Source organism: Alligator sinensis, unplaced genomic scaffold, assembly GCF_000455745.1.
Source record: "Alligator sinensis unplaced genomic scaffold, ASM45574v1 scaffold781_1, whole genome shotgun sequence".
NCBI classification, from domain to species: Eukaryota; Metazoa; Chordata; order Crocodylia; family Alligatoridae; genus Alligator; species Alligator sinensis.
This window is the reverse complement of record NW_005841845.1, coordinates 4,217,334-4,230,595: the sequence shown is the minus strand read 5'-3', so window position 1 is coordinate 4,230,595 and position 13,262 is coordinate 4,217,334. Positions and strand designations below refer to the sequence as shown.

The 13,262-nt window shown below is 62.4% G+C and overlaps 2 protein-coding genes and 4 non-coding genes across 6 annotated transcripts in view; 5 read left to right on the top strand and 1 right to left on the bottom strand.

Annotated features, from left to right (window-relative positions):
- Window positions 1–4: 4 nt before the first annotated feature.
- RPS8 (ribosomal protein S8) lies at window positions 5–4,842 on the top strand (the record flags this gene model as incomplete). Its single annotated transcript, XM_006015837.3, has 5 exons — window positions 5–70; window positions 344–443; window positions 2,306–2,481; window positions 3,915–4,044; window positions 4,684–4,842. Coding segments are annotated over 5 exons (582 nt in total), but the record flags the coding sequence as incomplete, so codon positions are not given.
- On the top strand, window positions 156–261 carry LOC112550726. The gene has a single exon (XR_003094695.1). It is a non-coding gene; the product is annotated as a small nucleolar RNA SNORD46 (small nucleolar RNA).
- LOC112550735 lies at window positions 2,722–2,794 on the top strand. Its single transcript, XR_003094702.1, has one exon. It is a non-coding gene; the product is annotated as a small nucleolar RNA SNORD38 (small nucleolar RNA).
- LOC112550725 lies at window positions 4,394–4,460 on the top strand. The gene has a single exon (XR_003094693.1). It is a non-coding gene; the product is annotated as a small nucleolar RNA SNORD38 (small nucleolar RNA).
- Window positions 4,843–5,531: 689 nt separating the features above from the next.
- Window positions 5,532–5,661, top strand: LOC112550728. Its single transcript, XR_003094697.1, has one exon. It is a non-coding gene; the product is annotated as a small nucleolar RNA SNORA35 (small nucleolar RNA).
- Window positions 5,662–7,501: 1,840 nt separating this feature from the next.
- Window positions 7,502–13,262, bottom strand: part of BEST4 (bestrophin 4) — a 6,824-nt gene continuing 1,063 nt past the window's right edge. Inside the window, 11 exon segments of the mRNA XM_025207033.1 lie at window positions 7,502–7,937; window positions 8,135–8,363; window positions 8,365–8,418; window positions 8,688–8,842; window positions 9,042–9,122; window positions 9,513–9,665; window positions 9,887–9,964; window positions 10,051–10,205; window positions 10,521–10,754; window positions 12,205–12,299; window positions 12,609–13,022. Coding sequence (XP_025062818.1) covers window positions 7,893–7,937; window positions 8,135–8,363; window positions 8,365–8,418; window positions 8,688–8,842; window positions 9,042–9,122; window positions 9,513–9,665; window positions 9,887–9,964; window positions 10,051–10,205; window positions 10,521–10,754; window positions 12,205–12,299; window positions 12,609–12,760 — 1,431 coding nt within the window. The 5' untranslated portion in view covers window positions 12,761–13,022 and the 3' untranslated portion in view covers window positions 7,502–7,892.

Here is a 13,262-nt window from a genome sequence, read left to right as displayed (position 1 = left end):
CGGCGGGAAGAGGAAGCCCTACCACAAGAAGAGGAAGTATGAGCTGGGGCGACCGCCGGCCAACACCAAGGTGGGGCTCAGGCCGCGGGCGTCCGTCCCCCCGGCTTCTCTTGAGCCCGCGGGGCACCGGCATCCTGCCAGAGAGGGGTAGAGGCAAGTGGAGTGATGAGAGCTCGGCCTTAGGCTGGCGCTCGGGACCGTTCTGGTCCCTCGCGCGGCGCCAGCCGATGCTAGGGGTTGTCATAGTTACACTGACCACGCTGCCGGGCGCCTGGAGCCGGCCGCCTGGGTCCCGTCCCGTCCCGTCCGGCTTCTCAAGCACGCGCCGTTTCTCTCCCCGCAGATCGGCCCGCGCCGAATTCACACCGTGAGGGTTCGTGGCGGGAACAAGAAGTACCGCGCTCTGCGGCTGGATGTCGGCAACTTCTCCTGGGGATCCGAATGTGAGTGCCGGCCGGGGGACACCTGGCGCGGTTTCGAAGCGGCGCGGTTTCTAAGCAGCCGGGCTTCCCCTCGCTGTGCTGGGCTCTGAGCGTGGCGCGGGGTAGGGGTCTGCCAGGGGGCTCTGTGGCACGTGAAGAATGATGAGAGCTTTGACCTTAAGTGGGCTTTGAAGGAGGCTCCGATGCCTCCGGGAAGCTTGCGATGACTGGAGTGTCATAGTTACACTGAGCACGTTGCTCACGGAAGCCCCGGGAGGGGGGCAGAGAGGAGCCTGTTAGCACGGAGGGCTTCCCTTCGGACCAGATCCGTTTATAGGAATGTCAGCAGGGCCACGCTGGGTCAGACCAGTGGCCAGCCGGCCCAGTTTCCTGCTTCGGACGGTGGCAGAAGTAGGTGATTTAGAGAGGAAGAGAGCGTTGAACTGGGTATCTCGAGAGCAGTCTGTCATCGTTCAGGATCCTCCACGTCATCCAGTGCCATTGGTTTAGAGATGCCAGAGGATACGTCTCCAACTCCTTAACCCCCACCCCACAGCATATGCAGGCCTGAAGGCAGGGCAGGGCAGAGCAGCTCAGGAGAGAGCAGGAAGGGGGCAAGGGATCTTGGTGAGAAGTGATTTGCCTGGGGTGGGATCTGGAGAAGGGTGTTGGGCAGGGAGGGGTGTGTGAAGGGAGGGGGGGGGCTGGCAGAGCTCATTCATAGTCTCATAGTTGAGGGCTGGAAGGGACCTTGCAGATCACCGATTCGTCTGCAGCCATCAGTGTTGGCGTCCGACTGTCCTTGTATGGATCTGGGGATCCTTGGGCCTGGCTGAGCCCTCTGGAGAAACCGAGCGCGCTCAGCGCAGGCTGGCAGTAACTGACAGAAGGCTGGTTGGTGTCTCCGGGGGTGTCTGTGCAGTGACACCCACCACCCTTCCTGTCTTCCTTGCTGAGCACAGGCTGCAGGGTGGGTGAGACATGCAGAGGGGAAGGAGCGTGCTCGCCGCTGCCCGTGAGGGATAAACGGGGCTTGGTTCCCAGGGCTGGCCAGCCGCTCTTCTGCTAACTCAGATTGCTGAGGCTGGAGGTTTTGCCCCATTGCTGAGCAGCTCATGCTTTCTAGAAGCTCGTGGAGGATGGGAAGCCAGACCTGGCCCCATCTCATGGCTACCTAGGCCTGGGTTATTCATGCAGGAAGAACAGCTGTAGCTGCTTAGCCAGCCCTGTTTTCTGTAGGGGGATTGAGTTGCTCCTGGTAGGAAGCAGTTACAAAACTGGGCCCTCCCTTTCTAAACCTGCCCTTGCCTTTCTTTGCTGAATTGTAGAAAGGCAGGTCCTTAGGGAGGTGGCATCTAGTCTAGCCCCCAGCTCAAGGCAGGACCAGCCCAGTTTAAACCCGCCCCGGACAAGGGTTTGAAAAGACTTCCATGTCAGAATGGCTGTACGTGAGACCGGATGATTTGAAGCTACTACTTGAGACCCTTCTAGGATTTACCCTGCTCTTTTTATAAAGCACAAACTCTTTTGAGTTCATAGAACCACAGCAAAAGAGGGTGGAAGGGAGCTCAGGAGGTCACATCTGGTCCAACCCCTGCTCCAAGCAGGACCAGCCCCAACTACATCATCCCAGACGAGGCTTCGTCTACCCAGGCCTTAAAACCCTCCAAGGATGGGAGGTTCCACCACCTCTCTGGGTAACCTGCTCCAGTGCTTCATTACCCTCCTCATTAGAAATCACCCCAGGGTGACCAAGTATAAACTGCCGAGCTGTAGGGCCGATGGAGGTTGAGCATGGGGGGTGGTAGGCAGCCTGCTGGGTGCTAATGGGGCTTTGCTGTCCTTATTTGCTCCGGATTCTGATGAGCTCCCTCCTTTGAAAGGCTGCACCCGCAAGACCAGAATCATCGACGTGGTCTACAACGCCTCCAACAATGAGCTGGTCCGGACCAAGACCCTGGTGAAGAACTGCATCGTTCTCATCGACAGCACCCCGTACCGGCAGTGGTATGAAGCTCACTACGCCTTGCCCCTGGGTCGCAAGAAGGGCGCCAAGCTGGTATGTATTGGGCTGGGGGCTTCGTGCCGGGGCTGGCTGACTTGGGCCCCTTGTTGGGAGCCAGCACAGGGTTCCTGCCTTGCCAGCTGCTACGTGAAAAACCTTTAGTCAGACGTGCCCTTGGTTGGTTGTCCTCGGCAGTTTGAGAGGGGCCTGCCAAAGCCATGCTTTTTCATGAAGCCCAGTACTCGTCCCTGCTAGGCTGGGCTTTGTGAGGGGCCTGCCCCTTTGCTCTCAGGTCTTCTGATGATGATACCTTTGTCCAGTTCTGCTGCTGAAGGGACAGCGATGACAACTTACAAAGCTGAAGACGACCTGGCAGGCAGTGGGGCAGGTGCTCGCACCTGGGAGCAGCAGGTGCCACGAGCACATTCCCTTGGGTGGTTGCTTCAGTGTTTAGGCACTTGGTTCTGGCCCTTTGAAGGTATTTGGGTGCTCAGCTCGCCTGGGATTCACTGGTTGCTTGGTGTCGAGATACCTTTGAGAATCTAAGCCCTAGGTCCTACATGCCAGCTTTGTCTCTGTTGATTGCCAGATGGATCCAGGGTACGTGGGGAACCACGGGTCTGCTTGTTTATGGGGCAGGCAGTAACTCGGTTTCCATTAGGGCATATCCTCTGGAACCTATTACATCTTATTGAATAACTGGACCAGCCAGAAAAAGGGGGGTGGCTTGAGGATGTCTTTCACTGGACCAGCTGTCTAGTTCGGAGAGATGTCAGGCAAGCTTTCAGGCACATGGGACTTTTCATACCCAGAAGCTTGTCTGACATCTCTCTCACCTGTGCAGTTGGCCCAATAAAAGACAGCCAAAAAGCCATTTTTCTTGCCTGTTAACTGCCTTGTCACAGCAACAGTGCTCCAACCCTGCTTTAGCAGAGCCCTGTGGTTGGTTCCATGCATCTAGCATGCGACAAGGCAGCAGTGGATGGAAAACAGGCCTTTCCACACTGTACTTGTATGGCCACGAACACCTCTGCAGCTTGTATTCTCCCAGGTTCGCCAGCTGGCACTAGCAGTGCACCATGAGTTGTATCCTTGCACTTTCTAGTGTGCATGTGTCTGACAGTTGCATGCTGTTCTCTGAACGCATGCTGCTGCCTGCGAAGCAGAGACTTGGACTCCTAGAGAAGTGGGGCTGGAAGGGATCTGCAGAGGTCATATGCCCTGCCTGGGGCAGGATCAGCCGTATCCAAACCATCCCAGACAAATCTAGCTAGGATCCTCCAGGTTTTAAGTCCCAGCAGGAGGGCACAGCCCAGGCATTAGACCAGGGATTCTTAACCAGAGTGCCGTGGCGCCCATGGGTACCACCAGATCCTTTGAAAAGCTGCTGTGAGATGACAAGGGAGGTGTGGGCAGAGAAGCACTGGAAGGAGGACAGCTGGGCCTTAGCGTAGCCCATCCTCAGTCCTTTGGTGGTCTTGTTGCAGACACCCGAGGAGGAGGAGATCTTGAACAAGAAGCGCTCCAAGAAGATCCAGAAGAAATATGATGAACGGAAAAAGAATGCCAAGATCAGCACCCTCCTCGAGGAGCAGTTTCAGCAGGGCAAGCTGCTTGGTGAGTGCCCAGGGGGAAGAAGGGAGTCAAAGTTGGACCTTGTCCGTGTTGCTCTTTTGTGAGTTTTGTCTGATTCAGCTGGAGTGGGGGACTTGGGTAGTTGTGGGGATGGGGGTCAGGGCTGCGTCTGTGGAGTCCATGTTCAGTGGGTGTTGCCAACAGCTGTCGGGGCCCTGGAGGGAGGAGAGAGACCTCCCGTGGAGACCTGACCGTGCCAGCCTGGGCTGAGTCCTTACAGGCCAGTCGGAGCTGAGCGGGCAGCAGACACTCCACCTCTGGGGTTTGCCAGAGCTGCAGGAGTCTCCTCCACTCACCGGCTGCCTCTGCATGGGGGCTTGGTGCTGAGGTCTTCCAGTGACGAGAGCTTTATCCAGTTCTGCTGCTGAGCTCGAGCGATGACATTGACAATCTGAGGACGACCTCACCGGGGAATCTCCCCATGCCGTGTTCCCACCAGGGCACCTGTTGGCAGTCGCGTGTGATCCTAGAGTGCTGCCTGTTGAAGCTTTCAGTTTCAGTGCCCGTTGCTGCTCCGTGCATCAGGCGGCCGGCGCCCGGGCCAGGGGAAGCCCCTCCTGGCTGGATGTACGCTGGGATAGTGTCTGCTTCCCCCGCCTAATGCCTGCCTTCTCGTTGCAGCCTGCATCGCCTCCAGACCGGGACAGTGTGGCCGGGCGGATGGCTATATTCTGGAAGGCAAGGAGCTGGAGTTCTACCTGAGGAAGATCAAGGCCAGGAAAGGCAAATAGATGTCAAATACTGACTGGAGAGAGAGAATAAATGCACCCCAAGTCCTTTTGTAAGCGGCCCTGTGCTTTGTTGGGACGCGGTACAAGTCCCTGTCTCCCATCAGCCCTTTGTGGGAAAGGGCAGGGCTCAGGGAAATGCTGAACTGTTGTTTTTTAGACGTGTCCCCTCCCTCCCGGGTCTTCCAGCTGCTGTCAGTGCAGTTGTTTTGCAGCCTCGGTACACACTGACAGTGCGGCCACGCACGCAGCAGGTGGCACTGGTGGGGTGTGGGCACAGCTAGCCCAGAACAGACCCCTGGCGTGTCTGGCTCGTGTGGCTCCTGTGGCAGGGCTCCTAGCCCAAGACTGGTCTGGGCCAGGGAAGGCTCTCTGGAGGATGTGGGGTTGGACTGGGCATCTTGAATGTGCACGAGGAGCTGTGGGCAAGTTGAGGAAAGCGAACCCATGCCCTAAACAAGTTCAGCCCGGCAGCAGGGGCGCGGACGGCCTGGCCGGCTCCTTCCACTGAGCTAGGCAGCCTTTACTGCCACACGGCGTAAGGAGATGAGTTGCATGCTGCTTTGTCTGTGGCTCTAAGCTGCCTTGGTGTCCTGTGGCTTGCTGCTGCCCTCCTCTGTCCAAGACGCGCACACCTAATAATAATTTGCAGCAGCTGCAGCGTTCACGTGGTTGGGTTAGCTGGTTCCTGCTTACTTTGCAAGAGCCCTCAGTGTGTGGGGGGAGCCCCGGCCCTGCTGCCTGCACTGTCAAGTGACTGGTTGGTCTCTCCTTGGCCTCCCAAGTCTCATTCCAGTGCGAGATTAACTCCCTCCTAGCAGAAGGGCTGGGCCTCTGGTGGCTCTGTCCCTTTCGAAGGGAGGGTACAAACCTCCGTTTCCCAGCACTTCCCCAGGCTGCGGCGCTGCTGTGGAAGTATCCCCGCGTGGCTGTTAGCAGGGGACGGTGCTGACTTACTTCTAGAGGAGCTCCAGCTGAGAGGGGGGTGCTTATACACAGTCTCATGAAATATTTGTCTGTACCTGCAAGAAGCTGCTCCCATTCAGATAGCTCCCCCATGGGTCCTGCAGCCGCCCATGCTGTGTGCCGGGCTGGGCTACCCGCCTGCACATGCCTGGGAGAAACTGGTGCCAGTGCTTTTTGCTTTTTAGCTGAAACACTTTGCCACCTTTGCCCTGCGGTGGCTGTGCCTCGAGGGCCCCGTGCTCTTCTGCTGCTGAGAGCCGTCTGTGCCCAACTGCTGTTAAGTGTGGTTAGGAAAGTCCCGGTTCCTCTGCATGCAGCCTGGGGCCAGAGGGAGCAGACTGCCTAGTCATGATGCCAGTGACTGGGCTTTGAAGGGAAAACAGCATAGCCCTTGCCAGGCCTTTCCACACACGTCCGGCTGCAGGAGAGCGGTGCAACTGCAGCACCAAGCACTGCTCTAGGCAGGAGGGGTGTTCTAACCCTCCTCCCCCTCCAGACCGCAGCCCCAGCAGGGTCGAGCCCCAGAACAGCATTTTAAAAGGGGCTGGTTGAGACACCACGCTGCAGCCTTTCCCCCACCTGTTCTCTGAGATGGGGGTAGCAGGGTGGGACTGCTGAGTGAGTTCATGAGACGGAGCCCTGTGGTTCTGAAACCTCCATACCCGTCATGAAGTCAGTTAGAGCTGGGGTGCTTTGCCCCCAGCCTGCAGAGCTGTGCCATCCAGCCCACCCGGCTCCCCCCAGCTCTGGAAACTTAGCAGGGCGGGCAGCACTAATTGCTGCTCCCCTGCTGCCGGGTTTCAGGGCCCGGAGAGCGCTGGGGCCTGGATGCTAGACAGGGCACAGTGCGGCCAAGCCAGACACACAGTGGAGATGGCACACGGCATGATTTCTTTCCCACCCGCCCCCAACGGCATGGAGAGGATGAGCCCCGCTGACTTACAGACTTCATTTTTCCTTGAATAAATGCAGGTGTGTGCCCACCTTGAACCAGCAACAGGTGTATGTGTGTGCACGTGCATGCATGTGCATGCTCTGGACACTTGTCCAGCCCAGTGGAGAAGAGAAGAGCAAAGTGCATGATCTCAATGCTCTGTTACCAGGGCAGGGGTGTGGGGATGCCAGCGCACACGGCTTTCCCAGGCTCCTGCCATGCGTGTGCTGTCACCCACGCCGTGGGAACCGGCCGTGTACCACTACTAGCGCAGCCTGATACAGCGCCATAAATCCACACGCAGCTCTCCCTGTGACACCTTTGCCTGGCTATGGAGGAAGTGTTTTATCTGGCCAGCCTCAGGTGTGTTAAATGGATAAGCCAACACGGCCTTGGAGCGTTTACCACCTTTGCAAAACCCCATCTGTTGTATGTAGGAGCATCTAGGCTCCTGGGTGTTGCCTGCTGCCCTAATTACAGTGGTGGTGGTATCCCAGTCTGCCCTGGAGGTTCCCTGACCTAGCTGTTGGCATCAACACGCGGCCTATGTTGTGCCCACACCTCCCCTTGCAAATCACACGTGTGATGTAAACGAAAGTGGGGCTGGCGCCTTGCTGGGCTGCGGAGAAGTCCGCGGAGCATCTGGGAGCCTGCTCCTAGTCCCAGCGGCGCAGGCGATGTTCTGGTTTCAGTCCCCAGTTCACTCGTGCCCCACACCAGTGCCCTGTGCCCAGGCCTTTATTGGAAATTAGTTGCAAGGGTGACAAAGCAGAGGGTAGAGTCTAGTAGGGGGCACAGAGCAGTGGGGGAGCGTGGCTAATCCAGGGCCTTGCTGACAGCTCGGGGCAGCTCTGAGCTGGGCCAGGCCTGGGTCTGTTTGGCGCAGACGGTGCCCCGAGCATCGCACCTCTAACAGGCAAAGGAGGGAGCCACGGCCTGCACCCACCGCGGGACGTTTCTGTGCCCCTTGCTTTGCCGCCTGGTCCCCTGCAGACCCAGGCCTGGGACCGGTATCTGGCTAACACGTAGCCCCCTCGGAGATGAGCGCGTCCCCACCGTGCAGCTCCGAGCACCCCAGCCCCAGGCAGGGTTGTATGGGGCATTCGATGCCCGGCTGTGCTGGGAGCCAGGCGCGTGCTTCAGCCTAGCTCGGGCCCAGGCTGCGGCTCTCTGGGGGCCGGAGGGGGTCCCAGGCCCCTGCTCTAGGCCGCCGAGGAGTCGGGGCTGGAGCTGTTGTCGGGGACAAGCTCCACCCGGATCTCGGGGGGCTCCAGGCGGTTGGGTGCCCGGGCGCAGGGGGCAGGGGACGCGTTGGTCTGGCTGCCCTCGTCCTCCGTCTCCTCCTCCTCGATGCGCGCCACGGCTTCGGGGTCGTCCCCGCGGGCGGTGCGGGGGGACGGGGAGCTGTCGCCCCAGCGGCGCAGCAGGTGCGGGTGTCCGGGACAAGCTCCACCCGGATCTCGGGGGGCTCCAGGCGGTTGGGTGCCCGGGCGCAGGGGGCAGGGGACGCGTTGGTCTGGCTGCCCTCGTCCTCCGTCTCCTCCTCCTCGATGCGCGCCACGGCTTCGGGGTCGTCCCCGCGGGCGGTGCGGGGGGACGGGGAGCTGTCGCCCCAGCGGCGCAGCAGGTGCGGGTGTCCGCGCGCCGTCTTGCCGAAGTTCTTGAGGCTGATGGGGCTACGCGGGCGAGGCCTCCACTTGCTGGCTCTGCTCCGGGTCCTCGCTCATCCTGCCGGGCCGCAGGGGTCACGCTGCAGCCAGCCTGGCCCCGGCACCCCGTGCACCAGCCTGGAGCTGGGGTGCAGCCGGGCCGTGCCCTGCTGCCAGCCTGGGACAGGGCCGTGCGACACCCCCCAGCTCCCGGGGCTACAACCGGAGCAGCACGGGTCCAGGGCAGCCTTCTTGCCCGGTCCCCAGCGCCCCGAGGCGAGCATGGAGCAGCTATGGGGTGGCTGCTACCCCTGTATCGAGCCAAGCGCCCAGCCCCGGCCCCCTCACCGCATGTCGAAGGTGGAGCCCAGGAAGGAGGGCTTCAGGGTCTCGGCGGCTGTAGCGACGGTGTAGGGGGGCAGCGCCGTGGACTCGTCCCAGTACTTGTCCTTGGCCATGGGGGGCAGGTTCTGGTACATGTCGTCCACGGAGAGCAGGGACACCTGGGCAGGGCAGGGGGCTCGCATCAAGGGATGAACCCCTCCAGGGGGGCATGGCCTGGGCCTGTCCCTCACCCAGAGATGCCCCAAATCAATAGCCCCAGCTGTGAGGGTTAGGGTTTGGCCCTGTGGCATCAAGGTGAATGGAGCCACGGTGCAGCCCGGACACCTGGGTCCTGGGCGCAGGACCGGGGGGACCCACCTGCAGGTTCCTGTCGATGAGCTTGTTGGTCTCAAAGTCGTCGTCGTCCTCCCCGAAGGGGTTGATGAGCTGCTCGGCTACCTGGGGAGGGCACAGCGCCCGCCGTCAGCCGGCTGCGAGCACCGTGGTCCGGAGCTCGGTTTGTCTGGTGTGGACAGGCCTGATCCTGCCTCCGGCAGGGCTTGCACTGGATGTGACCCCGCAGCTCCTGCCAGCCCCGCGGCTCGGGGAGTCTACGATTCTTCCCCCAGCGGCCCGTCTGTCCCCGTGGGGGACCCGCAGCCTAGCCCAGCAGCGCTGGCTGGACACGGATGGACGTGGCCGTGCCAGGGCTCAGCTCGCGGCTCCCTCCATCCTGGGCACAGCAAGTGCCTGGAGGCCCCGGGGCCCCTCCGTCCGGGCTGTAGGGGCTAGAGCAGCTGCCAACCCCTGCTGAAGCCAGCTGTGCCCAGCTGTGCCGGCGGCGCTCACCTTCAGCCAGCCGGCGTAGAAGAAGAACTGCAGCAGCGTGGGCAGGGGCACGTACATGTCCAGGGTGGATGCGGCGCTCGGCTCCAGCGGCTCCAGGAACTGCCGCCCGATGAGGCAGAAGGCGAAGAAGGAGTAGACGGCGATGGTGACCACCTGGGCGAGCCGGGCAGAGGACATTGGAGGGGTCCGGCAGGTGCCCAGACCCCTCCCCAGGCTCATCCCCCCCTGGGTCGGTGCAGAAGGGAGCTCTGGTGGAGCTAGCGGGGGAGCAGGATTGTGCCCGTGCTGCAGCCATGCCGGGGGGAGCTCGAGCTGGGCATTGCTGCCTGGACGCCTGGGTCCGTGCCCGGGGATGAGGGCCGGACGGGCCTGACCTGGGTGTACACCAGGGGGATGCTGATCCAGTCGTAGTGGAAGAGGAGGCTGCACTTAGCCCGGTACAGGTTCAACTCCTGGCAGACGGCGAGAGCAAGCAGCACTCGTGAGCGGCTGCAGCTGGGGGCAGGGGTCCAGAGCCCCCCCGCGGCCCCCGACTCACATCCAGGAGCAGGCGCAGGGCGACGTCGTCCCGCACGCGCCCGTCGCGCCGGGCCTGGGCCGCCAGGTTGGTGAACCACACGCAGGGCACCCAGTACTTGTTGAAGTCCGAGTGGAGGCTCTCGAACTTCTTGCGCTCGTCCTGCGTCATGAAGCCTGCGGCCGGAGCCACGCGGGGGTCGGAGCCCGGGGTCTGCGCCACCCCCGGCTCCGGCCCCCTCGCCGCTGGCCCTGCCAGGCCCTGGCATGGGGACGCCCCCCGTCCCCACGCCTCAGTGCCCCTTGACCAGGGACTCACTAGCCAGAGACCTCAGGGCACAAGCACAGTGCTGGGTTTGCACACGCCTTGGCACGGTGCGGCATGGAGGTGGCACAGAAGGGGTCCCTGGGCATGGAGACTCCCCTCCGGAGCAGGACACGGCGCCGTGACCAGCCCCCAGCCCCCCGCCCCCCGCATGCAGCCGCCCGTACCTGCATCCACGACGTGCTCCATGGTGGGGAAGCGCTTGAGCACGCGGGTGCTGACAGAGCGCAGGATGAGCACGGCGGACAGGTTGGCGTAGCGCACCAGCGTGCGGCGCAGCAGCCGGCCCCGCTCGTCCCGCCCGTGCACGGTGCTGGAGATGACGCACATGAGCTGGTCGGGCAGCGGGATGCTGCTGTACTGCGCCCACCACCGGTTCACGATCAGCGTCACGTAGAAGCCTGCCCGGGGCCGGCGCCGTCAGCCCCGGGGCAGCTGGTGCCCGGCAGGGGGGTAGGGAAGGACCCCTGCTCCAGGGAGGGGACTCGTGGGACAGCAGGGCTGAGGCCACTGCTGCTGGCTGGGGTGGGCAAGCCCCCGCTGGCCACGCACTGTGTCCTAGTGTAGACAGGCCTCCGGCGCCGCGGCCTGCTCACAAGCTCCCCAACACACAAGGCACCAGGGGCCGGGTCTGCCTGTGTGCCCCCATGCCCGCCGGTCCTTGGATGGCCTGAAATAGCTTTCTAAATGGCCCTGCTGCCGTCAGCCCCATGGGGCATGTGCCAGCCCCCCCGGTCTGCCCGTTTCCAGCAGCCGCCGGGTGCCGCTCAGGGCAGGGGGGGTCCTTTGTGCACTGGGAGCCTGGTCGTGGCACCGGCCTGGCGGGGCCCTGTCCTGGGTGCTGGGAAAGGGCAGGGAAGTTCCTCTTGGCCCCGGGCAGGGCAAGGCACGGGGGCCATTAAACACCTGGCAGAGATAAGGCGGCCACGTTCCCAGAGTGGGGGGAGGGCAGGGGCAGAGCACCGGGGGGGCTGCCTGGTTTCCTGCCCCTTCTCCACATACCCCCAAGCTGCTCCCCGCCAGGGCCAGGCCCCCCAAGGGCCCCTCTGCTCCCCAGGGCGACCCCCAGCTACCCCCTTGCTCACAGCCCCATGGCCTCCATCCCCCACGGGGACCAGTGCACGGCACCGCACACACACACACGTACCTGTGTTCACATGCACATACATGCACACACACAAACAGAGACACACTCACATAGACACACACAAGCACACATGCACATGTTCCCACACGTGCATACATGCACACGCAGACACGCATACGACCATGCAGACACATTCATGTACCTGTGCACAGAAACAGATGCACACAAACCCATGCACACCCATGCATCTGCATGCACACACATACACACACACGGACACACCCACACATGAACATGCAGAGACACACACACCCACAAGCACACAGACACATGTTCACACATGCACAGACACACACAGAAGCACCGACAGGCGCATGCACAGATACGTGCACCGGCACATGCAGAGAGACACATGCACAGACAGATTCACACACATGTTCACACACACACATGCACAGACACAAACACACACCAACATGCAGAGACATGCTAATGTGCAGACACACAGACAGATGTACACACATGCACGCACATGTTCACACATGCATACAAGCATACAGACACACATGCACAGAGGCACTCGTGTGCACATGCACACACAGACAGCTGTCCTGGGAGGCAGCTGCCTCTGGGGTGGAGGTGATCAAGGGAAGGCAGCAGGTTGGGGGGACTCGCAGGTGGGGTGCAGGACTCCTGGGTTCTCCGGCTGGGTGCCCCAAGGGAGGACGAGCCTGTGCCAGGGCCCGGGGCGGCAGGGGCCTTACCTAGCACGAAGGAGAGGGGGATGAGGTCCGTGGAGCGGTCACAGTACTGGGCCACCTTGGTGAACAGGTGCTTCTGCTCCTCGCTCAGCAGCCGCCTGCCGGGAGCCCGGGGAGCCGGATCAGGCCCTCGCCCGGGCGGCTGGACTGGCACAGCTCCCTCGTGCCCCCCACCCAGGAGCAGGGCCTGCCCTCCCTCCCTCCCTCCCCGGGGCCCTGGCCAGCTCTCTGCCTCTCCAAGGGCTGCTCCGCGACCGCGCTGGCTGCAAGTTTGAGAGACACACGCACGTGCAAGGCATATACGTGTGCAAGGAGCCGGCCTGCAGGCATCTCAGGTAACAACCCGCTACTGCTGGCTGGGATGGGGACGCAGCCGCTGCCCCAGCAGCCGGGGGGCTTGGGCTCACCGGTAGACGAGGCTGAGCGTGGTGTAGAGCAGGGCGAAGACCAGCAGCTCCTTGTACAGCAGCTTGTAGATGCTGCCCTTCCAGCGGAACAGCAGCTTGGAGAAGCCCCCGAAGCGGGCGTCCGCCACCTCCAGCGTGTACGACACCGTCATGGCTGCACCTGCGCACGTGGGCAGGCACACGCCGAGGCTCACACGTGTGCACGCCTGCAGCACCTCGGGCGTGCATGCTCCCCATCCGGACCCCCGTGCCCAGGCGGCTCCGTCCCCAGCAGACCGCGGCCCCGGGGACCCCCTGGGAGCTGGGTCCCTCGCACGCCTGCATGCCTGCCCCGTGCCTACCTGCCACTGGTGTCTGGGCAGCGCCCGTGCCTCCGGCTCCTTCCCTTAAGTACCCGGCGCGGGGCTCATAAACCTGAGCAGCGGGTGATGGATGGGGGCTGTCAGTGCCGGGAACAGGGAACTCAGCCCGGTCACGCCCGCCTGCTCTTCTGGGCACCCCGGGCTGGCCTGGGTGCCCCTGCCTGCTCCCCGTGCCCTCCGGGCACTGCCCGTTGCCCCCGGTCTGGAGCAAGACTCACCCCCTTAGCACCCAGCGTGGGAGAGAGCCACACCCCGGTGCATTCTGGGATTGCCTGCCAGCCTCCCCCCGCCA